The sequence below is a fragment of the Balearica regulorum genome, chromosome 4 (assembly GCF_011004875.1).
Source record: "Balearica regulorum gibbericeps isolate bBalReg1 chromosome 4, bBalReg1.pri, whole genome shotgun sequence".
NCBI classification, from domain to species: domain Eukaryota; kingdom Metazoa; phylum Chordata; class Aves; order Gruiformes; family Gruidae; genus Balearica; species Balearica regulorum.
In genome coordinates, this window is record NC_046187.1 from 76,314,379 (window position 1) to 76,339,766 (window position 25,388).

A 25,388-nucleotide genomic window follows, 5' to 3' on the forward strand; every position below is an offset into this window, starting at 1 on the left:
CTACAACTCCAACAACAACACAGAAGCAGTAAGAAGAACTACACAATCCTGCCCTCATTCTGGAGGAAGCATCTAGATCCAGTGGGCACAAAGATGGACAGGCAGGATTCTTGCTTCTGCCACCCAGTTAATTTTGATAAAACAGGACAAGGAATGATGTTTCAGCCCCAAAAGCTATGGGGGCAGGGAGTGGAAGGGTAGGCAACACCCTCTGCAAGAACAGGCTAGGACTGCAGCGCTGCACAGCCTCAGACCAGAGCTCCCTTGTGCAGGACCGTAAGCTGGCAGCTGTCCTTGCCTCCATGTTCAGGTGTCCCTCTGCAAACAGTTGGCAGGAAGGTACACGCAGATTTCTGTGGTCACAGAGATACTGAGATAGTCTGATAGTTGGTTCCTAGATGTTGATAATCTGAAAGAAGGCCAATAAACTTGTCTATGAGCCATCAGATGTTCCTGCCACCAGGGCTGTCATGTAGAGACCAGGATCTCACAGACGAGGCAGAAAGCTGCTGCTTGCCATCGGCACAGAGCTGAGAAAAACCTGCCTTCACTGCTTTGCCTTCCAGGACGTGAGCATAGAGCAAGCGCACATTAGACCCAAGGCCTTCCGCCTTTCAGTCACAGTTGACCATTTGGTCTGAGCTGAGTGAAGAACATCATCCAGTAGAAGGACAGAGATGGAACAGGGAAACGTAGTATAATCAAAACCTGTCTTAAAGAAGCAAAAGAACATGGGAGGCATGTCCCTCTGCATAGCCTGGTTCTGAAGAGCTGGTAGAGTCCTGGAGCTGATGGGGGTGTTGAAGCCCAGGTGGGTATTTCATAGCACAGAGAAGTGTCCCTTTCCCCCACTGGTGTGGCAGAGCAAGTGGAGCTGCCCGAGGCAGGGAAATGAGTGCTTGCACTGAGAGTTCAGAGGAAAACCTCTCTGCTTTGGGAAAAGACTTTCAGTCAAACAAAAAGGAGCAGAGACAGGGACAACACCCTCCAGCATGCAGTGCTAGGAGAAGCAGGGACTCACCGACACAGGCAGTTAAGAGCTGAGCATGGCCAGGTGCCTTTGTGGCAGGGTAGGATTTGTACATGCCTTTGAGGGTAAGTGTAACATCCCAGAACAAGCAGACACGCCTAGTGTGAACACCTATGCCATTTTCGGTACTGAAATGCTGCAGGGCCCTTGGAATAGGCAGCTACTTATATTCAGCACAGATAGACAGCAAGTTAAAAATACTTAATCTCCCGTGCTCCACCTGTAATCACTGCACTGGCAGGGAGGCGAGAGAGGCTTAAACGTGGGCATTTAACTGTGCATTTACAGCTGAGCTAACAGGGAAATCCAAGAAAGAGGACGCACTTAACTGTCTTCTGTTTTAACCCAGCTAAACTCGATAAAGTTCTATTTCTGACCAAATATTCACTGTAGCCTTCGGGGATCAACTGGACAAGCCAGTGTCTAGGAGAGTTAATCCAAGAGCACAAGGAAGACAATCTTTGTAATCCACTTTTGCTTTATCGTACGGCTGCAGAGTGTCAGCAGGTTTAATTGCTAGTCCGTGCCACAGCACAGTACAGTGATCCCCAAAAGGATCTGAATCCAGCATCTTTTACAGAAATTGATTTCAGAGCCTACAACTTCAGAAATTTAAGCCCATAAAACAGGAAAATACATTTATGCAAAACCAGTTCTAACAGCGTAAGAATTATCCCTTCCAAGACTTCCCTCTCTGTTAACAGTTGAGACATTGCCTCCATAATCCACTCAGTTTAGAAGAGCTCAGTTCCCTTCTTTCTTCAGAAAGTATCTCACTTCCAAGCAGCAGATGCATCTTTGCATCATCAGACGCACCGGGGGAAGTACGAGGCAGAAAAGCAAAGCAAGTTAGAGAAATGCAGTGCCCGTCCTCCTGTTCCAGCTGCACCATGCTGCTGTCTGCAGCATGCACTGATGCAGGTTTTGAACAGAAGCAACTACTATTTTCTTTTTTTTTTATAAATAAAAAAAGTTTATTAAATCATTTAGACTTGAAAGAAGTCACAATAATTAATGCACTGAACAATTATAGCAAGTGCATTCTGTACACCACCAACCCAAATGGATTGATTCTGTATTTTATAAATAAAAATTAACATATTTACAATGAGAAATAAAAGCATGGCATTAGGCAGTTAAATTAGCAGATTACACAAATGCCTATCAGTTGATTTTTTTAAAAAGTACAAATCTACAAGATTACATACGACACGTATGACTTCATTAGGTTTAAATTTTCAGAATCACAACATTTTTGTACATAATTTTTACTATGGCTCTTCCAACCACTGCCTATAAACCCCCCTTTTTTAATGGCAAAAAGCTCCTTTTCCTTCTCTAGAGGTTTATCTGTATAAAATGCATTCCCTAAGCTCTACTATAGTGCAGAAGTATGAAACGATTTCCTCTAATGACTGGCTATGGAGAGTGACAATATGTACAACTGTGGTAATTTTTTGCTTTAAAAATAGTGCATATTCCCAGTTTACCCACCAGGGACAAAAATGGAGTCATAGTTCATTTCAAAATCATCTTCATTTCACCAAAGAGCAAGTGGTCCAGATAGATACTCACTAGGCTTAGAGACTGTAATTTGCTCTATAAAAATACAGTATTTTAATTCTATTTACATGTTACAGATCTCTCACTTACCCAGCAAGCTGACATTTACAAGCTTCAAACCAACCCAACAAACCCAAAAAAATGATAATGGAGCACAACATTGGTAAAGCACAGTAGCTGGACCCATCCGCCTAGGAGAGTTAAGGTAAGAAAAATGGAATGTGAAAAGTGTGGTTACTGGCTTTCGTTGGCTGTCAAAGTAAACGAAAATCTGTCCAACACGTCTTACACATTAAACGTGGCAAAAAAAGTTTAAGTAAACTATTTCCAGGATAGACATTCTGCATCATAGGACCCTTCTGCTGAACAATCCCTGTAAAACCTGCCGAGTGGAAGAAGTGATCCTGAGGATAGTTACTTGCTTGGTTGTCTGGAATGCTTATTTCCTGATAAACTCATTGTCCGTGACCTCTGCCTAAGCACTGGTTTTGGTGGGAGTTCCAGGTCTTCAAATACAGGATTTTCTATGATTGCTGCAGCCTCTGGTCTTTCAGTGGGACTTGGAGAGAGCATGTCCTTCACCATGGTGTACTAAAAAAAAAACCAAAACCCAAAAAACCACCACCATCGCACGTGTTACATGAACCAATTCATAAATTCTTTCTTATTTAGTATGTTCTGACTTCAATTGTGGCTGTATGAACAAGTGGAAAATGTCCTCAGTTGCTTTCTGAGTAATTTGGGTATTAGTGCTTTGGCACAGTAGCTAGAAATGCGTTAAATATTTGAAAATGTATCACTGTGCATCTGTTAAACTGTCTTTACTCAAGGACTACAATCAATTTGGCAAATCAAATCTGACCCAAGATTCAACAGAGTTATAAAACCTTTGCATCACTTCCAATTAAAAAAAAAATAAATTAAAACACATGAAATATTTATGAGTAATTTTTAGCTTCATGTTTAAGCCACCATGTTTTAAGCCACACAGAGATTTTTCATGGCCAATTAGAGGTTTTCCTGTAAATATACAGGTAGCTTGAATATGTCTCAAATTTAATCAGAATTAGTACCCTGCTCCAGCTGAGCACAGCACATCACATTCCCCCAGGCAAAAGGCTAGTCTCCTTTAGCTGCTGGTCTGAAGCTACCATGAACACCTGAAAGCATCTCAGCTTTTTATTGGAGAGGTTTTGTACATCACCTCCTCTTTCATCTGCAACCATATCACTACGGATCTGACTGATAAGAACACAGAGCAATTTCCTCAGAGGGTTTCCCACTTGAGAGATCTAGTTCCTGGTGTGAGATCCCATAGAGCCATGGTGCTGCCTGCAAGTCTGCCTGTACCTGTCTAGAACTCTGCACTTTCTCTTCGTGAATATGGATTCGTGGCAAGAAATCGTGTCAGGATGCACACACCATGAATGACAGCAAGTGACAAAGGTAAGTCAGACAATATTGTAGTTACTGAAGGTAAACTGTGTGACAAAAGTATCATCCAAAGTATCATAATGCTATAGCTTTGAAATGTAGAAAAGTACAGGGCTAGAGAAATGCATCTTAATAACACAAAAACTTTTTTTTTTTATTTTTACCTGCAAAGAAATTGGAAAGCCAAGGAAAAAAGCTACAATTATTAAAGAAAAAGCTACAATTAATAGCATCAGATATACTTACCTCTTGTGCATATTTCTGAGTGAACAACGGTGGAAACTTCAAATTTCTAACATCGCTTAAGGTCTGCAAAAATATTACGAAAAACATGTAACTTTTTCAAGATACCACTCTTCAGTAGCATTACTCTATTATTCTTCAAAAAATATGCAAACTATGGAAACAAATCAGCCTGATGGAAAAAAACCACCTTGGTTTAAAGTCTTGCTTTAGTGGTTAAAAATTACAACATACTTAGATGGGCATGTTGCTGCTTCCCTGGGTACGCAGCCTGCAATAGGCATCATGGTACAAGAATTCTGATCTCTGCGGTTTTAAACCGGCCAGATGCACAAGCTTGTACTTTCTCACGTTGGCTTAACACAGTCAACAAATCCGTGCACTACCCAAAATCCCCGAGATCACCTACACCAGTATCAAGACACTTGAAATGACTGTCTCTGTCTTAACAACATAAGCACTAGTCTTTATTTAACGTTTATGGACTAACGAGCAGACTTATCAGCTGTTTTGAAAGCAGTTCACGTTGCGTATTGGTCTCTTTCAGTGCTTCTTCCATAACAAGGACATTGGCTCCATCTACTGACAGTCATTTTCCCATGTTCAGCCACAGAATTATTTGCAGCAGGCTACCCTATGAATTTAAGTTCTGTACTTGCCAGCAACCCGTGACCCACTTTAGCATGGTTTTAATGCAGAAGGGCAATATTTAGCACTTAATTTCTTTTAGGAAGGATCTCCTTTTACAAAAGTTTGAACATAAAATATAAGAGTTCTGAAGTTAAAATTCAATTCACTATTGCTCCACTGAAAGTATTAACTGAGCAGTTAATAGTGATGTGCAACAGTCAAACTCCTGTTCAAGAGAACTGAGTGTTATGACAATAAAATGCTTCAAAAGATTGTTCTCCTTCTCTACCAATTCAGTCTGCATTTAGTGATCTGTTGTCAAATGTTTAATTTGGAAATAAATTGCAGTGCCACAGACTAACAGCTTGAGACAGAGACAAGTCTCACACTCCACCTCTGGGGATTTTTCCAGCCCTTTCTCACCGATTCCTAGAATTTGCTGGGCTACCTGGTCAGGCAGAGCTAATTTTGCTTCAGCAAGCAGTGCTAATGCTTGGCCGATGCCAGCTGAAAACTTCAGCGTAACAACTCTGAAGAGTTGTTACCACCACTAAAGTAGGTGAACTCCAGTACTTGACAATGAAGGGGTGAGGGTTTCTTCTTGGTTTTATCAAAAAGAGTGGAATCACAGCGAAATCATGGGAAGTTAGGGCACTCTTTTTACCCTCTTATGAAGTAAAACATCACAGTTAGATGCAATTTAGGATTCATTCCAATTCCTTGCTTTGCTTCTATACTCAGGACAGAAACTGGAAAGGCAAAGCTCTTAACTACTGCTGCAGGAGATCCTGAGAATCAGGATAGCTCTTTATCGGGTATGTGTCTCAGTAAAACTGATTTTACTTAGGGAAACTGAAATTGGTTTCAGTGCAAGGGGTTCAAATTAAGCACTGTCATTCCTCCTCTAGACTATGCTCTTTTGTACCATAAAAAGCCAGAGCATTTTAAGCAAGAGAATACAACACCAGCATAGATGAAGCATTCAGTCAAGCTGCATTCATGGTATGGTTCAAACCGCTTATGTCTCTGCTAAAAACCAACTCATCTCCACATGAGAATTTAACCCCCGAAACACGCATTAATGATAAAGGTTGTAACGACTCTTTCTTTCCTGCATAGGTCGCTGGTCACCATGTACAACAGGAAAACCTTTCTGGCTGTAGCCCCTGTTCTCTATGAACTTGCTCCTGAACAAGATAGATCTCACATGCCTTTTAACAGCAAGGAAGAGTTGCAATGCACCATCAAATCTCCCAAATTCACATTTGATGCCATGAAGGTCATCAGTTACCGGGAAGATTGTGCTTGAGGCTGAGTGAGACTCACAGCTAAGACTTACTATAGGAAAAGGAACAGCAATTTTTCACTAAGTGCTTTGGGTGAAAAAGCACTGCAGATGCATGGGAAGGAAGAAATGATAAAAATGCACTGCATGGTTCCAATTCTTGAATGAAAAATAAGCTTGTAGGCTTAAAGTCACAAGCTATATTTGTTGCTTGAGTTCTTGGATATCCTAGTTCAATAGTTTCTCTTACTTGGCTTCACAACAGAGGAGCTTTGTAAAGAAATTAAGGCCTCAATTCAACTGCACACATTAAGACGACTGCAATTTATTTTCAATGATTCAGAGGGTCTGTACAAGGGCGATAAAGAAGTTGTGCTCCTAATTACAAAGCTTTTTCAAAACTGAGAAGAACCTATTGCAAGTGTTCCACCAAGCGAGTAGCTATTTTAAACAAATGATCAAACTGAGGATAATCCAATACCATACATACCCTGACCCTCTCCATCTGTGTGCTGAAAGGGTAAAGCAGCTCAAAGAGAATCAGTCCCAAAGAAAAGATATCCACTTTGTGCGAATAGGTGTTCCCACAGATCTGAAAATTCAAAATTAGTTTGGTCAATCAAGCTACTCACTGTATGTAATTACGTACAACAGAAACAACTCTCTTTCAAATCAACATATGGAAGTGATTAGCCCTGTGCAGAGCTGAAAACTACAGGACCAGCACATTGACAAACTTCATCAAATGAGCAGAGGTGGTAAGGTCCTGATCATCAACTCCTCTTTGCAAGCCCAACTGCAAAGCAAAATGTTTCAACTTAAACTTCATGCACAATAGTGTGTCCTTGTTCAATTAACTTGAATATTATACAGTTTTCTACTACATTAAAAGCAAGATAAATGAATGCATCTAAGTACAATCATTAACTATGTTTTGCTATAATAAATATATATTAAAATACTAATTTTGGAATTCAGTTTAGCTCAAAACTCTACTTTGATGAGAAAGAATTTAAGTAAATTGATTGCAACAATTTACTAGAGAGTGCCTGATCTTTGAGCTCCCAAGAATTCAAATGTCTTCCAGGCACTGCCAGATAGTGCTTTAGAGCAGAGAGCACAAACCTGTTCTGGGCTCATGTAGAGTTTGGTCCCTACTTGTCCTGTGTGCCTGGCGTAAGCTGGCATTGGGGTAAGTACTGATTCCTCCTCCTCGTCTTGGTCCATAGCAGTTACCAGTCCAAAATCCCCAACTTTTACTATGTCATCCATTGTGAAAAATATATTGGAAGGCTAAGAAAACAAACAGGTGAAAAGAAAAAAATATGTAAGTAATAAACAAGTGTCTGTGTTTCAGTAGATAGAACATTTTGTTCTAGTTCAGATAAGCCATGATGTCAAAACTAAAAATGCTCATTAAACAGGTTGGTAGAACCAGCTATGAATCTGGAAAAAGGAATTACTCCTGCTATTAACTAGGCTCCCTTCCCGAAACTCAGACTGCTCATTTCTTGTTGTCCAGTAGAAGTTTACTAGCGCTATGTAGGTCTGCTGAGTAATACACATAAAAGTCAACAGCTGTTGGGAACAACACAGGTAAGTTATCCAACTCTTCACCACACGGCAAATTCACACCAGATGCTGGAGTTCTGACTTGCAGTCTTTTTTATTCTAATCTCCGAGTGCTAAACTCGTTCACCTTATCATTACCCAGCACATAGCACCTCATCTTAATGTTAAATTATAGATACAGTGGAAGCCTGGGATCAAGGTCTGCCTTTCAGTTGGTACTGTGCAGGTTTAACCGTGGGAATAGCTGTTTGCATAACAGAATTAAAATTTTATTTTTGATAGAAGCTTAAGAACTTTGCAATTCACAACAGCAGCCATGGTGATGATCTGGTGTAGCTCTCCTTTAGCTTGTTTGCCAGGTAACACCATCCTTGGCTTCATCTACTGATAAAAGAGACTGGAACGGAGATGCCCCCTTGCTAATGGTATGTATCTCAGATGGTTTCTTAAGAGATTTGCATTCTGGCTAATAGAACAGCCCATGCCAAATAAATGGTTATTTCTCTGAAACATGACCGGTCCACCTTGGTTACAAATTAAGTCAGACACAAATTTTGGGGGGCAGAGCAGAGTGCTTCTGCAAAGGGAAAGAAGCAGAAGGATTATGTACGGGGAAAGGGTTGCGGCGTGGTAAAGAGGCAGGTGGTGCTGGGCAAGCTCTTGGACCTTCAGGGTTGAGAGAACATGGTTGACGCTTTGTTGACATAAACCCTGGAACAGGAGGCGGCAGACAGATACAGGGCAATATTTTTCCACAAGATTAAAGGACTACAAAGCTGTCCTATCTCAAAGTCCATCCAACTCCCTCAGTTAAAGACAAACCCACTCTGTGCAAGAGAGAAACGAGACAGAAAAAAGACTTCTTGTTTTTTTAAGCAACGGACAGCTTTGAGATAAGCACTACAGAAATAGATACAACTTGTTAGTTCCACAGTGCCCACATCCTGCCTCTAAAACTGCTTTCTGTGCCAGGTCTTATCTCCCGCTATATTTTCCTGTAATGAATGCCATGCCCTTCGGAGTCACAGCTCATTTAGTGCACAAAAGCTACTACCCTGTAAACCCATAGAGTCTCCAGGCTCTCTCTGAAGCATATATAGGGCACCTACCCTCTGACTGCACACCCATATTGTCAAAAATCTTTATAACAGAATTTTAATGCTGAAGGCACAAGCGTCTCCATTAGGGATTTGTATCCCATTGCCCTGATCTCCATTCCTTTCCTCCTCCAACAAACACACAAAAGGTCAACAAGATCTGTCTTGCTTCACAGAGCAAAACTCTTAAGAGAAAGTTTTATTTCTTGCACTTCTCTGGCTGAAAACAGATTGTCTCTGAATGGGCTGGCATATAGTTTCTACAAATTAAGGAGAATGGACTCTCTGCTATTGCAAACTGCTAGCAAAAATAAGCCATAAAGACCACACACAGAAAGAGGAAGTCTAAGGCAGATGCACAGGGTTTTGATTTAAATCAGAAGAATACAACGCCCTTTAGTTTAGTTATCTTGCCACCTGGATAAAGAAATTTCTCTCCAGACTCTTCAATCAGAATGAGAATCTCCATTTTGTCATAGATATGAATAAGCTACTCACATCTGGAAGACTCCTGTTTAATTCAATTAACACTACAAAATGCATCTAAGACTGTTATCGTAGAATTGCAGAATGGTTTGGGTTGGAAGAGACCTCAAAGCCCATCCAGTTCCACTCCCCTGCCACGGGCAGGGACACCCTCCACTAGCCCAGGTTGCCCAAAGCCCCATCCAACCTGGCCTTGAACACTGCCAGGGAGCCAGGGGCAGCCACAGCTTCTCTGGGCAACCTGTGCCAGTGCCTCACCGCCCTCACAGGGGAGAATTTCTTCCTAATATCTCATCTAAATCTCCCCTCCTTCAGCTTAAGGCCATTCCCTCTTGTCCTGTCACTATCACTACTGTTCTTGCAGTTCTGTGAAACTCCTAATTTCTTTTGAGCTGTCAAGCATGATTGACAGCTTATCCTGGGAATAACAGTAAATTCACTTGACAGAATTCTGTTTCTGTACTTTTTTTCCCTGAAGAATTTGAACTGTGACCTATTCACTTGCCCACCTGAATTCCTGCCATCTTGTCATTACGGTATCTCTGATTAGTAAGAGCCTAATTAACGTATCTCAATGTCCACTGTTAATTTAAATATTTAAAAAAATCTTCTTGAATCTTTTACTATGCATGCATACAAACTTATTTTCATAGGTCAATGAGTTTTTGTTGGTGCCAATGAGAGCAAGAACTGGCCTCTGCTATCAGCTAGCTTTGCCTCTAGCAAAGAGAAAACAGCTTTGCAGGTTATTTGCCTATTAGTGCCGGCATGAACTTAGGCTTGCATGACCAATCTCTTGGGGAAATTACATAATTAGGTGAGATCAGCTTCAAGGAGCTTCTGAAAACTATAGAAAAAAATAAATATACTGGCTGTTGTTTTTACCAAATTAACACATAACAGACAAATAAACTTCCAGGATCCAAGAATAACATCTATACATGCATGGGAAGTTTTCTGAAGCGGGAAGTTACTTGTTCAGGGAGAGCCTTTCCAAGTTGTTTATACCAAGTAAACAAAATAAAACATCTTGTTCAAATTGCTGCCAACATCAAATTTTTAAGATGTTCCACCGAAACGCTACACAACCGCTGATTAAGACTAATACAGCTTTAAGTGAAGATCTACATAAGCTTTACTCAACAGTGATCTCAGTGAAGACTGCATAGAGTTACAACTGACAGTATTGTTAAGAAAGTTTATTAATTAACATGTCTAGCAACATATTAGTAGAGGGATTTAATTACTTTTCTGGTCAGTTTCTCAAGCACTCAAGATGTTTCAGATAACTGGTTCAAGGTAATTGCTTAAGGCTGATGGGGAAAGAAAATACTTGGATGGGTTCATGAGTTTTCCTAACTTTGACGTATCATTTCAGCATTACTGAATTTGAATCCCTTTTATTGCCACATATGAGATGGCATTTTTACCTTTTGTTTCTACTGATACCAAATTATTACCATCTGAGAAGCTACATCATTTCAGTATTTACTCCACTGAGGTAAGTACTAACATCTCCTCAATTAAGCAAAGAGAAACAGGAACTGCCTCTCCACCATTTGGCAAAAGCAATCCGTTTCTCAGAGCTTATAATAATAAGACTATTTTCAGCTGGGCTCTTCAGTTAAATTCTGGTATTTGGTAACACATAATGACACTTCCAGTGCTAGAAGTTCCAGCAAGATTAGGCACTAACATAGGATCAGAAACAAAATGAAAGACAAGCTACAAAAAGTTATTCCTGACTTCAGTTACGTTAAACGCCAGAGGTAAAAACCACCTTGCCCAGTCTTAACTGACTGGATGTTTGATCAGATGTTACCGATTATGAATCCTTCAGAAAGTTGCGTTATGCCAGTTGGCATTGACTCAGAATTCAACTCCAGGACATTTTACCTTTCAAACCTAGAGCAGTAATACTTAATTTTTACTTTCTCTAACCAGGAATAACACTGCTGCTTTTATGCAGTATTACTATAGAAAGAAGGAGGAAAATACCAGAATTATCTGATTTACTTGAAACGGTAGAACAGGTTCCAAATTAGCTTGCTTTGCCACACGGCTCAGCAATGAACAACCCTGTATAAAGAACCTGAACTAAAAATGCCATAAAACAAATGCAGCAGAGCTGTGCCAGATACAAGATGTCTCGCTGTAAGAAAGACTTCAATTACAATAATGAATGATTAACGTTTACTTCCTGGAGTACCGCACCTCCAGATTATTGTACACTCAGCTTTTATTGTTAACTCAGCTTTTTGTAATGCCCATGCTGACGTCACTGATAAAAGTCAATCATTTTAGCAGGATTTATCTCCAGTGCCGTATTACTCCCAAATACAAAAAAAATTTTACCTGTATCCACACACTCATGATCTGTCAGTTTAAATCAGAACTTGGCACGAAGCTAAACAGCCTGGCACTGCTGTATTAGGAGCAGTCAAATTTGGAATTGCTGATAGCTGAATTTGTAAAGCAAAGGAGGACTGCTAGCCTGTGATGTCATTTGAGTCAGTCCACGTGTTTCAGGAATTTTGCAGCACCAGAGATTTCTGGATGATCCTTTGGGCACAGGTGATAGCTCCAAAGATAATCTCACAGTACTAAACCAGAAAACTTTTGCCTATGGGATGCAGCCAGTGAAATAACCAGTTACAACCAGAATTTGGAAAGTTTAGGCATTCAGCGATGATCATGCCAATAGCTTAAAAAAATCCCCAACATTTTCTACACTACCCTATGAATACAAACCTTGAGATCCCTGTGCATCAATCCTTTGCTATGTAGAAAGTCAACCGCTTCAGCTATCTGCAGAAATATCTGCAGACACTCTGTCCTTTCCCTCTCCTCTATCATGCATCTTCTGCTCATCCAGTCTTTAAGGTTCTCTTTCCGGCAGAGCTGCATCTGGATGTAAAGGTACACCTTTGGAGAGGTGGGCTTGACTTTTTCTGTAATATTTTTAGAAAGGTCCAGGCTTAAACTTGTTGGCCTTGGTGGAGAAACAGAGAGGGGACTTCCTGAAGCAGATTTCTTATCTGATTCCTTTGTACTTTTTGCCTTCTCCTTAGAGAGACTTTCATCACGTGAAACATCAATTTTATCTTCCTTACTTGAAGCATTTCCGCAACCAGAATCCTCAAACACAATAGAAGAGGAGGTCCCTTCCCTCAAGTGTACAATGGGAACAGCTGGAAGACAAATTTCCAAGGAGTGACCCAGCTCATTGTTGTTGATAGTACTGTCTTCTGCATCACAGCCTGTAAGGACACTGTCCTGAAGGTTTAATAGTGGATCTTCTGACTCGTGTAAGTCCCTGTTGTCTGTGGCAGAAAATTCCAGAGGAGAAAACTGGCTTCCAGATGAATCGGACTGACCACAGGGTATTCCCACGGACCTTACCCTCTCTGAGGAAGTGGCAATAACTTCGATGTTCTCCTTTGTAGAAAATGGCTCTGTTCTGATCTTAAATGATGGGACGTCCATCGGACTGGGAGAACTGAGTGGCCAGTCAGTGCTAGAAGAACAAAATTGAGAGATCAGTACTACAGAACTTCATTCCACTAGAAACGCATTTTTAGAAGCCCAGGTTTTAACAACTGCTACCTCCAAGAACACAGCATCATACCATAGCGGTAAATAACTACCCAAGTGTGGGAATCGCTAACAACCAGAATTTAGCATCCATTTTTCTTAGCGAGGATAATGTCTTCTCATTGAGAAAAGAATGTTGATAAAGGAAAATTTAGCAAGCTCTACTGCCTGGATTCCCAATGTGCAATCAGGCTCATCTTCAGCTCGAAAAAATTCAATCCTTTAAAACATGCATTGCAATGACTATTTAAAGTGCATTGGAAGAATTACAGCTGTGAAATATTAATTTGTTGCCTGAAATATAAAGGTCGCTGTATTCTAAAAATTGTTAGGCACGTTAAGATGCTATTATGAGACTGCTAAATAGTCTTGTATTAGGACTCATTCTTTAAATGCTAACATACACCCACTTTTTCCTTTCTCTCAACATCCCCCAACTCCTTTATCTAATTTTCCATTTTTAACCTACTTCTACCAAGCTTTATAAATCGCCACTGATTATCCCTCACAGATTTATGCTAAAATAAATTCATTGAACCATTGGAGTACTGAATCAGATCTATCTAAACCAAGACAACAAAGAGGAGGAAAGCAACAGAAAGGAACAAAGAGGACAGAGATGCCAAAAAAGAAAGATGTTTAAAAATTGAATCACAGCAGCAATGTTCCAACCTTCCAACCACCCATAGATTCAATTACAGAAGTTATGAACTACAGAATGTTTCCTAAGCTGAAAGAAGGACTTTAACATAACAGAGGACCCCAAAATTGAGAGACGCTATGGAACAACGTGTTATATTTGTACCTTGTTCATCTGAGAAGTTGATGGGCTAAGTTAATAACTCTTTCCTACATAGTCTCTCCATCTTCCTGGATCATCTACCAATTCTCCAGTTCTGTTAATGTACAACCTCAACTTCGACTGTTAAAAAAGCCGCAAGTTACCTTTCATCTTTTAACCACTGTTCATCCATCTTTTCCTGCCATCTCTCAGGTGGAGCTTCCAGCCACGCGTTGAAATATCGAACAATACCTGGATGCTCCAGTTTAGCTAACGCCTTGACTTCCCGCATCACCTTTTCACGGGCCAGGTCCCTAGGATTTGGGGTGAGGAAAAGAAAAACAGAGACACGGTCACATAAAGCAACAGCACACCATAGACATTTCTGCAAAGGAATTTAATCAAAGCTACTCCAGTATAAACCAAGCCAGTAGTATTGCTCTTCACACCAAAAGACAGATACGTCTTAAATTCCCCAGAGTAACTCCTTTAGGTTAGAAGTGTGGGGGAGCAGTATGTGCTCATAACGGCCAAGTATTTAGTCACCCCTTTTCAAATAATTATAGGCATCAAAACTGAGAAGAAAAGGCTCATCTTGTTCTCAACTGTTGACATGGATAGAAAAAAGACCACTAAACAGCAATATTCTACAGGGATGTAGAAGACACTGACACAAAAGAAGACAGACAGTAATACCTTAGTATTTCTTTTTTAACTGGCATAACATCAGGAGACTGCATAAAGACTACCTCCGTTCTATGAAGAGGAAAGCAGATAGCCTGCTGTCTTACTGAAGTAAATAATCTCTTTTCATAAGACTGTAACTGGATCATATGAAGTCAGATGGTTTTATTTAATGGGTTTGAATATGCTTGGAAAAGAAGAATTTAGGCTACCTTAAATTTCTGAACAAAAACTTTAATCTTAGTCACGCTTATTTAACACATTCAAAAAAATAGTAATTCTAGATTTCATAGCTTTACCCCCTCCCTCTACTGGCCTGCCTGTTGCTGTTCTAACTTGAGATTTCCAGAAGCAGTGTCTCCCATCTCCCACTAAAAGGAACTGCTGCAAGCTCTGTGTAGGGTAATTCAGCAGCATGGCTTGACCACCTATGACTGAAAGAAAAGGTAGGGGTTGTGGGACCAGAAAATGAAACAAATGGACAAATGGAGTCAGAAAAGCTGGTGAGGGAAAAAGAAAAGAAAGAGAAGGTGGAGTAGGAAAGGTAAGGAGAGGAAGGAGAGAAGCAAATTAACAGTGCTACAAATAACTGGTCCTGTTATCAAAGGCTCTATTCATCAAGGAAATCAAAGGAGTTCCCATGTAGCTGCAGCATCCTCACAAGGCTCCTGCTATGCAAGTTTTTAGCCAAGCAGGTCACCCTTCTGCTGTGATTACACATGCCAAATGCTTGATGCCAAAACTAAGTCAGACCCCCCCATTAAAAAGTATGTCATTCACTATAACATAACAGCTGAGAAATCAGTTCAGGAACAGATGGTTCAGTGCAGGATGGGATCCCACCTTTCATTCATTACTTCTGTATCTCAACAAACTCATTCATTACCTGTTAGGTAAACGGATCCTTTTGATAGCATAGTTGCAGTCGTCCACTTTATTTCTGGCTTCAAAAACTACTCCAAAACCTCCACGGCCCAGACACTGAATTGGTTCAAAATCTGTCAGGTATCTGGGAGGAGAAGGGTGTGAGGAAGGGACAGAAGAATGGAAAGAAGATAGAGAAGAACGCATTAGTAAAGATAGAAAAATACAGTCATTTATGATTAAAATATTTCTGTACAGGCAAAATATGCTGAAGAACTTGAAGCATTTCTTGTCTTTTTTTTCCCTGCTCACCCACTGAGGCAGTCAGACTGTTACCTATTTATGAAATGGACAGTTGCTGATTATGCATTTATTCAGTGTCTATCACAACCCAGCAAGACACGTTATGCATGCACATGACAAACTGAAGAAGCTTTTCAGAATATCAGGTTGCATGCTTACTGGGTCATGGACCATGGGAATCTAACCTAAGTTTCTATACCCAAACTAGGTGGTGACGGCTAAGTATTTTCTAAATGATGATTTGCCTTTAACCCCACCCCAAATAACTATTTCTGCAACTAGTCCTTCTAAGCATCCCTTCCAAAACATCACTGTTCTTAAATCTCACTACCTTTCTTATTCTTCCTCATTTTAAATACTCCAGTTCTTACTTTCAGTGAGTTATACATGCACAGGAAACGGTCACATTTTCTCCAGAGTATCATGACATGCCCCTATACATCCTTCTGTCTTAACTAACTCCTTCATAACAGCAACAAAGGTCCACTTATTCTGCAGACTACATAAAATATCATCTGTTTACATCTGCAATCGCCTTTCCCTGCTTTAACCCATAAACACAGAAACAGAGGGAGTAAAGGCTGATTAAGAACTTCAAGAATCAATCTTCCATTTCACTTATCAGCTGAAAATATGAGTGCAACATTCCTGATCACAGGTATCCTGTAGACTTTCCAGGATTGCTCAGACTAATCATAACTGCAATCTCCCATCAGTAATGGGTTGACAGGGTTCTTTGTGTCAGTTGCTGACTATCCTGCAAATTCAGAGGACTAGGATTTGGGTAGGTAAGAACAAGAACACGTACTCTTTCTTCCCTGTAGCATTAGTTGTCACCTTGACTAAAAGCCTGTACATATTGTGCTGAACTGAGCTCACCTTGACACATATCCAGAGTTTTTGACGTCACTCCAGCTGGTGTCTTTAACATCTCCACAAGTGGGCTCATATTTACTATCAGTCTGACACTGTGTTTCAGATTCCTTCCGCAGCTAACAAGGGTTACCAAAACAAGAACAAAACAAACAAACAAAATCAACTCCTCATGTACTTGAGACAGTTTGTACCCCTAGATATGGCATTAAGTAACTTCAGTATAAATATCTCCAAAGACATCAGATCTGGTTGAAACAGTCTAATCTGACTGCTGAAGCAGTTAAACAAATTGTACATGGCAGCTGACAGCCTTCACAGACAGATTAAATAATAAATTTAGGCTTTTGATTTTGTTATCTCATTAGTTATTAACTTATTAATACTACTCATTGCAGACTCAAAACCAAAAGGAAAGGCTAGAATAATACCTTCTGTATTCACGATTCAGAAAAATATACTTACTCTGCTGTAAGGATGAGGATGGAAAAGTTTGCGTACAATAAAAGTTGTGGCCACAATGCAAAATACAATGGTGCCAACAATTTCTTTCCACCAATGAAGCAAAAGAACAGGATCTTTTTTGCGAATGTTCTTGTAATTTGTGTCATCAAAAAATCTAACAGTGATCTGGGTGCTACGTTTATTTCTCTCTCTCTTGTAGTATGGTAAGTAATAACCATTATCTGTGTATAAAAGATACAAACAGGCCATAGGTTTATTTGTAGGCAACTACAAAGCAGTTTTGTCTTCTCATTAATAGGTTTCCTCAACAGACACAGGGTATTTTTGTTTGCACGTCCCATGATTTTAAATGGCACATAAGCAAATTCAGTTCATCAAGGTTGCAGACTCCACGGCAACTAGGTCTCCCATCAAAGTTTACCACTTTGGAAGGCCTGATCACTGATAGCTTTAAACCAGAGTATCTTCCATATGGAAGACTTTGTACCACCAGGCTGAGTCTTTAGCACTGTTAGCAAATTCTGAAAAAAAAAAAAAATTCACAAGCTTTTTCCACTCAGCCCAACTATCAGTGGCAATGGCAGCACACCCAATACCTCTGCAGTAGCAGTTTCTGGTACTCTGAAGTGCTTTGTGTGGCACTAACTGTACATACACCACAATGTGGAAATCCTAGGTTAGGCAATAATTTCCTAGTTCATTAAATGTTCAAAATATACATGTATTTAAAATCAAACTAATGGCCATTTAATTGAATTTCACAGAGAATAAATGGGTAAACCTGGCTATTTGGAACTTCTACCTACCATATGGATACTGCAGAACTGAAAGTGCTCCATTACTGTACTCTTCATGAGAATACTTGTCATTGCTGAGACACTTATCAAACTCATCAGACCCCACCAACACTGGAGTCCTGGAAGGAGAATCTAAGCATAGAAAAAGACACATTTTTCTGAGCTAAACTGTTATAAGAATTCTGTTCTTGTATTGATTTAATGAGAACTCCAATGGCGTAATCTTAGAAAATGTCTCTCGGACGAGAACATGAGAACCAAAATTAATGCAAGGAAACAATAAGAAGGGTATTTTAAGGTAAACAGTTACTTAACACCTCTCTCCCTTGCCAAAATCCTAGTTTTGGAAAAGTCATTTCACTCATATTCATCACTGCAAAAAAGGTCTTCCTCTTTTTGTTGAACAATTTGATTTAGAAGACCCAACATTTCATTATTAAAAATGACCCTGTCAAAACCTTAGTAAAAGAAAGCAGACATCAAACATTTAATTAGAAAAATTTAAACAATTAACAAAGCATAGAGATAGTTCCTGAACCGGTTTACAGCTGGAAACATTAGACTAGTTCGAAACATCGGAAATCAGAAAGATGTCCTGTCTTTTCAGAGCTAAAACGGTAAATGAAACTCTGAATTGTTACTTACGGATTAAAGGCTTCCATTTGATTTTGGGAAGAGGAATAATTGCATTATCATTCCTGGATTCCAGAGCCTTTGGGTTCGTTGGGAATTTCTCAGAAATTCTGACTGATGATTGAAGATACAACTGGCCCCTGTACATACCTAAGTAATAAAACAGAGAGCACATTAGTCTTAAGATTTAGTTCTCTTCGCTCCCAGAATAAAATTGCACAGTTAAAATACGTGGTTAAAAACATTTCTGAACATATTTCTTTATATTCTGAGAATCTGAGATACTGACTCTGATTGCCAGGATGGATCAAATCAAGTAATATGTTCCCTCTGTTCTAGAAAAGCAAGAGATCAGGACATCTCATTTTCACTGTTGGAGAGCTGGGGCTACAGACAAAAAAGCCAACAATTTTCAAGAGCTATAAAGCAGCTCAGGCTTTGCATAGGTAAGGCTTCTTTCAAGCTTCCTACCCTTGTTAACACTGGTACAGATTACTCCTCAACAGCCATTACCAGGAAGGCTGGAACCATCCGGCTTCTTCCTAGTGTTATCTTTATCTGTGTAACCACTAACAGGAAAGCTACAAGGTGTAAAGACTTACAGAAAAAGGTTAAGGCAAAGCCTTAGAAAACCAAAGCATGTTTACTTCCCAGAGACAGACAGCTTAAAAGGAGGAGTACTTAGGGCCACTCTATTTCAAATTGTCACTAACCACATCAAATGAATTCTGACAGCTGGATGAAAACTCAGTCACATAAAACCTTAACTGAAATTTCTTCATTGCGAGTTACTGTAATCAGCGTAGAGGAAGAAAAATGAATGTGACGAATTAGCGGGCTGGAGAGAGATACTGCTTATTGCTTACCGAGCAATAAGACTGCCTTGTTAGCTATAAACCTATCTTTAAAAGTTTCAAGACTTTCAATCATCTCCAATGGACTGAACTACAAAGCAGTGAACATTTCAGAATCAAAATGGAAAAGATTTATGGTTTTGCAACATTTTGGGTTTGAACAAGGGAAAAAAGGAGGAAAAAAAAAATAAATCTTATCTTTATGCTAAACAGTCACAGATATTAATTTTGCCATAGCCAAAAGGAATACTGTACCTTCTGTAATTGTCACAATTTCTAAGATGGGTACACAGAACTCTGAATGACTTTGAATGACAACAAAGATGACCAGGGTAGGCTAGGAAGAGATGAGAACACATCTCTACCTTTTGAAAGTCTTTAAATCAAGTCAAGGTGCCTTTCTGGGATACATACATTAGTGAAACCTTAACTTTTGGGCTTTATAAAGCAATGTGGGTTAAATTTAACAGCCTTCATTACACAGCATATCAGACTGGACATGTTACAGCTCCTCTTAACTGTAATCTACCGGTACAGAAAGATCTGCTTTACTACAACCTCAACAGAGGAAAAAAAAAATAATGTTTACTACACGAAATGCTGCAGTCTGTGTCTCACCCAAATAGACACTGGATTCTGTGGCCCCTCTGGCAGCTTCCACAAGATCTTCTTCATCTTCCAATACTTCATTGTTTGCTGTGTAACTTGTGTCATCAAACAGACTGATTGGAATTACTTTGCCATCCTTAACCAGCCATGCAGAAGCAATTGGAGTGCAAAACTGAAGGAGAGAGAGGTAACTGGAAAATTAATGTTGTATCAATTGAATACTATATAAGAATAATGCTAAACGCTGTGCTTACAAAAACTAAACCAAGGAATTTAACAGATATAGCAGCTCAAAGTCAGAACTTCAGTTAAAAATATTACAAGCAGATATATGTTTCTTTACAAAGACAGCATCTGAAACCCAAGATGGAAGACATCATCTATGATGCTGCAAAACTTCTACTTTTATAACATTTAATATTTTATCTTTTCCCCTACCTGGTATTCCCATTCCAGGTGTCCTCCTCGTTTGTTAAAAGCCATCACCTTCCAGTCAGCTACTGAGACCTTTATCACTGTATCTTTCATCATAGCTTCCTGCTCATCCACATCTGAAATAATTTTTGTTTCTTCTTTGTTCATATTTGATTTAAAATTGCTTTCAATATATCCCGCTCTAGTTTCAATATCTGGGACATAGCGCAGCTCAAAATGACCAACGCTGAAGTTCCACCTTAAAGAAAAAGAGAAAAACTTTGTAGAAACAACTTATGTATTCCAAGGAAATCCCATATCCTCCATCCAGAAGATTCCTAAACTGAATTACCTATATTTGGCTCATATTTTCACAGTAAACTCTCAGATTGTCAGATGAACACAACTGCACCAGGAGGGGGAGTGCTAATCCAGAATACAAACCAGACAAACTGAGAAATCTTGTCCAAGAGGATGAGTTGAGATAACAGCTGGTGAAGTAGGGCCAATGGCATTAAAAGTTTAGTATATGGAGAGGGCAATTAAAATCAGCAAGTAGTACAGCTGGGTCTGTTTAGTAGGAAAACGTTATGTAGCTGATGAAAGCAACAAGTATAAACATTTAGGAAGCAGCATTCTACACAAGACATATTTATCTTCATTAATAAAGTGGATTTAGTTTGAAACATAAGATTTTCAAGCTGAGGGAGGTACAATGCTTTTTTTGTTGTTTTGTTTTAATCACACACACAACCTAATAGGATCTCTTTGATGGGTTCTTGAAACCAGGGCTGCTTATGTCCCATAGGTTAAGAGCAAAAAAAGACACCTGTATAAGGAACACAGAGTTGTCTTGCATAGCCAAAAGCTCTTTAATTTTGGTAAATCAACAAATTAGGGCAGAAACTGAAAATTATTTTCAGAAAGAGAAAAAATAATTCTTTTATTTTTTCCATGATGTAGCCCAATGCTGTAGAGAAGACACAGATGGAAAGTATGGCAAGTTTGTGTCTTGAACAGCAAAAGGGGCAAAAAATTTCTTGAACAGTATGTTTGAACAGTATGGTCCTTTCTTAGGACCAATGTGGCAACCACCAGGAGCCCAAAGTGTGTCCTTAAAATATTTACACCCTTATGGTAAAAGTTTAGCACATTTTGTATATTCAGTGATTTATTAAAAGTTTTTCTTTTTCTAGATTAAAACCCCCGATCTATCCTGTAAACTCCATAGCATCCATACCGTGTCACCAGGAAAGCACCTCTGTTTCTGACTACAAAGACAGGAGGATTTTTGCGCGCAAGACGTCATAGTATGTTTTTGAAAGAGACGTATAAAGGAAAAAGCATGGGTTTATGGCATACCTCTCCCTGCCAATCTCAGTCTCCAAGAACCATGGAACCCAAGATTTCTCTTTTCAGACACCTGATCTGCTAATCTATCGGAGTTCTAATTAGGTTCCCTCTGATACACTACCAATGCACCACCTGTCAAATCCTGCTGCAAACAGAAGAGGGAGCAGGGGAACAGGGAATGACTAGTTCTCCACTAAACTGTTGGGCAGTTATTGTATCTATGTATGGCAACCAGCTTTTTAAACCTGTATTTTATGAAGTGGATTTTGTTTTGGTTTTTTTTAAAGTAGAATATGTCTGTATTTTTATAGAAATCTTGATGTATTAAAACTTCAATGTGACAGCATTAGGAAAGTCACAGACTGAATTGGTTTCTACAGCTTGTAAAGAACAGACCACCTACGTTATGAAACAAACAAAGTATATTTAAGAATGGGACTTTTAAAAAATAAGACTGAAGCCATTTTAAAAATATCAACTTAAAATGAAAGCTAAAGTCCTCAAGTATTAAAAAACCCAATCAACCAGTGACAGTTACCGTGAGCAGGTGAAGAACTTAGAAGTGAATCAGTAGGTCATAAGATGACTTTTAAACTGTCTCCTTTTGTCCAAAAATCAACAGTTGGAACAAACATTAGTGGCATTTGCCTTGTGCAGTACAGCAATGACAAACTCTTTGGAGGTATGTAAGGGTAAGGAAAGTAACTTTCATTTGATTTAGAGGGAATAAATATGTGCACATCTCTTTTCTGTCTAATCATCTATAAAACTGAAGTTCAAGACATTTTTCAAAAGCACTGAGGAGCAAAGGGGTTAGATCCTAGCCAACAGTCTGGCGCATTCCTTTGGATAACAATCTAAACTCCCTTCTGCAATTCCTAGTCTAAATGAGAGTAAAAAGAAGGTCAAATCCTTAAAACATTATGTATTAAGAACTTATCTCGATCGGACTGTTTCTGAACAACTCATACACTCACTTTTCATTGCCGCTGCGTGGTCCAACAGCACGGACTGTTTTCTGGGTTCGGTGTAATAGAAGTGTCTCTTCCTGTTCTGTTTCATCGTCATCCCACCGGCGACAGCCCATAGCTGAGCAGATGTACTTCACCTAAGGGACAAGGCAAGAGACTCGCATGTGCTTCGAAGTTCTGAAGAGCTTCAAGACAAACAAATGTAATCTACAGAAACATTCAAAGCTAATGATCCTTACAACACGTTTTTGGCTCGCAGGCGATTTGGAGCTCTGTGGTTTTAGATGTTCAACTTGAGGGATGTTGAAAAGTATGGTTTAAGAGATAAGGGCTTTTCAGAACTAGCATTTTCAAAAGATTCTTGTAAGTCTACAGTTTGGGTTATTGTGACTACTTTTTGACTATATTTTGCACATATTTCTACTTCTAACAGAAAGAAATCTTAGCAGTCTCTTTTCCCACTATTTCTATGGGCATCAAAAGAACATTCCTACAATATCCATAGCATAATTCTGCTTTCGTGCCATATTTGTCTCAGCATAACTCTATTAACTTCAAATGAAGTACTATTGTTTTATATAAAATAGTGCAGAGCCTTCCCCCTTTGCCTTGTAACTATTAAAGGGGAAAGATGATCTTATTTAACTCTCACAGTCACACAGACTTTGCAACAGTCCCAGTGCCAAATAGAATTTGCATTATACAGGCAACTGTATTTTGAAAAGGGAGTTGCACACACTTTCAGGAAGTCTGAATTGACATTATACTGCCAAACAGACAACAGACTGCCCAAACGTAATGAGGAAGAGTCAGGAGCTATTTCCTGTATGAAGCACCTTTGCTACTGTGAGCATAAGCCAGGAATCAAAGCAGAACCCAAAATTTCCACTTCCTGAACACTGGGGGAGGAGCAGTCTGTTGGTGTACAGTGCCCTCCACTATCAATGAGGAAATCAAAATAATTTCTTGAACTCTTATTTTGGGTCTATGCACTTTATCACTAGCAATCACTCTACATCATGCCATAGAAGTGTTCTACATTAAAATGTAAGGTCAAAATGAAAAAAAAAAAAACCACAAAAAACACCTGATTTTGTGCAAAACAAACATTGAATTTTCAAAATTTTTAAACTAAATCTATTTTTTTAACTTGTTTTAAAATGCACCAAGGGTTCTGATTTAGCAAATGTCTGCTCTTCACTACACAAAGTATCTACAAGCATTTTAACGATATCTGACATTAAGGAGAGGGGTGTCAATTCTAGGACTCTGAATAATGCAATTAATTCCTGTGCTTTTTCTAGCCTTTTTTCTTCTGTGTTTTTTTCAGAATATACAACTTTTAACCAATGGATTTCGAAGACAAATACCTTCTGAACTTGTTAGATAGCAAGCAGTTTTCAACTTAACTTTTGCATATGATTTTAATATGTAAGAACTTCTTCTAAGAGATAGTAAACTCACTGACAACAACTACAAGTCTTAAACTTTTGCATATGTTGAATGTTTTACCTGTTTTCAACCAGCTATCCCTCATTCATTGTGAAAAATCTGAAATTAGTTGTGAAAAAAGTGTGTCACCTAAAGCCTTCTTTGATATGCACCAAGCTGAACAGCAAAGTCTACTTCAAGCAGAGCTATATGATAAAGCTGAACTCTTCTCCCAGCTCGGTAAAAAGGGGTCATCCCTCTTTTTCCCACTCACTCACCTCTGGTCCCTTCCTTTGTGCTGGCTCTGGCACTCCCTGACCCCTTGCTGAGCTGACTACAGCTAACCCAGCACAAAACTAATCCAACAAAAAATGAACAGTTTTCCATTGGGTTAGCAAGTTGAATCAGCTTAGCAAATGGTGAGACAAATGTTAAAGCCAGCACAGGGGATACAGCAGGAGCTCACAGGCAGGAGGAAATTGCAGTGAGGGGCTCAGCCATACCATCTAACTGCACCAGCTGTTTGCCTTACTCCAGTCCACTGCATTTGTTGCCCAAGAAGCTCAGATTCTGCTCTTTTGTGCCGTGCAGTTGCGTATTTGAGCTGTGCTGCAGTTTGTATCTCAAGAGCAACCTATTTGCAAGACAGCGCTTGAAACACACATCCACAAGGCAGCTTGTTCAGGCTCTTACCTTCCCTGAGTATGAGCTCAGCCCATAGGTCGTCAAAGACTTTCCCCCAACTAAGACAACGTCCTCGCCAAATTTGTAGGATGACTCAAGAAGAGATTCAACTGTGAAAGGAACTGCTTCCATGCTCTCTCGATCCCGATCCCACTGGAAAAGGTCCCCATCCAAGGAAGGGATTATCATCTTATTTCCAAATACCTGAAATAATTGAATTGAAGGTTAGCTACCGTTTAACCACAATTTTATCAAAACACAAAGATCACAAATGGAAACAGAAATGCTGTACAAGAGAGTACAGTCCATTATATTCCAGTGTCCTATTGTATGGTTTTGTATCCCAAAGTCTTATTTTTCAAAGTTATACTGAATGCAGAAAACTTTCAGGCATTCAAATCAAATCCGTATTCCACTACTCTTAGTTAAAAACGGTTCAGTGTGTGACACTTCTCCACTTTAAGGAATACATTTTAAAGCTCCACTAGTTGATAGATTAGTAATCATCCAAACTGTAGAAAATATGATATGGGCAGAAGCATTCTTGAAGAGACAGTCACTAGTTAAAGTGCAAGTTTTGCAGACTATTTGCGATAGTTTCCAGACAGTGGCGTTGTAGGTGAAGTTCTACTTCAGTGGTTTTTTTCCAGAGCTAGTACACTCCTAAACACAGAATCAATCATTCTCTCTAGATCAGAAGACTGAAATTGGTTTTAAAAGAAAAGCTGAGGCTCTGTG

At 39.4% G+C, this 25,388-nt stretch overlaps 1 protein-coding gene across 1 annotated transcript in view; it reads right to left on the bottom strand.

Annotated features, from left to right (window-relative positions):
- Window positions 1–1,974: 1,974 nt before the first annotated feature.
- EIF2AK3 (eukaryotic translation initiation factor 2 alpha kinase 3) overlaps window positions 1,975–25,388 on the bottom strand; it is a 45,323-nt gene continuing 21,909 nt past the window's right edge. The window contains exons 3-17 of the mRNA XM_075752780.1: window positions 24,660–24,854; window positions 22,542–22,672; window positions 20,236–20,470; window positions 19,807–19,969; window positions 18,347–18,484; window positions 17,711–17,833; window positions 16,905–17,125; window positions 16,446–16,558; window positions 15,286–15,408; window positions 13,880–14,029; window positions 12,092–12,857; window positions 7,311–7,478; window positions 6,676–6,777; window positions 4,274–4,336; window positions 1,975–3,184 (exon numbers count right to left, since the gene is read on the bottom strand). Of these exons, the coding sequence (XP_075608895.1) occupies window positions 3,008–3,184; window positions 4,274–4,336; window positions 6,676–6,777; window positions 7,311–7,478; window positions 12,092–12,857; window positions 13,880–14,029; window positions 15,286–15,408; window positions 16,446–16,558; window positions 16,905–17,125; window positions 17,711–17,833; window positions 18,347–18,484; window positions 19,807–19,969; window positions 20,236–20,470; window positions 22,542–22,672; window positions 24,660–24,854 (2,868 nt within the window). The 3' untranslated portion in view covers window positions 1,975–3,007. The remainder of the gene's footprint in view (window positions 3,185–4,273; window positions 4,337–6,675; window positions 6,778–7,310; window positions 7,479–12,091; window positions 12,858–13,879; window positions 14,030–15,285; window positions 15,409–16,445; window positions 16,559–16,904; window positions 17,126–17,710; window positions 17,834–18,346; window positions 18,485–19,806; window positions 19,970–20,235; window positions 20,471–22,541; window positions 22,673–24,659; window positions 24,855–25,388) is intronic.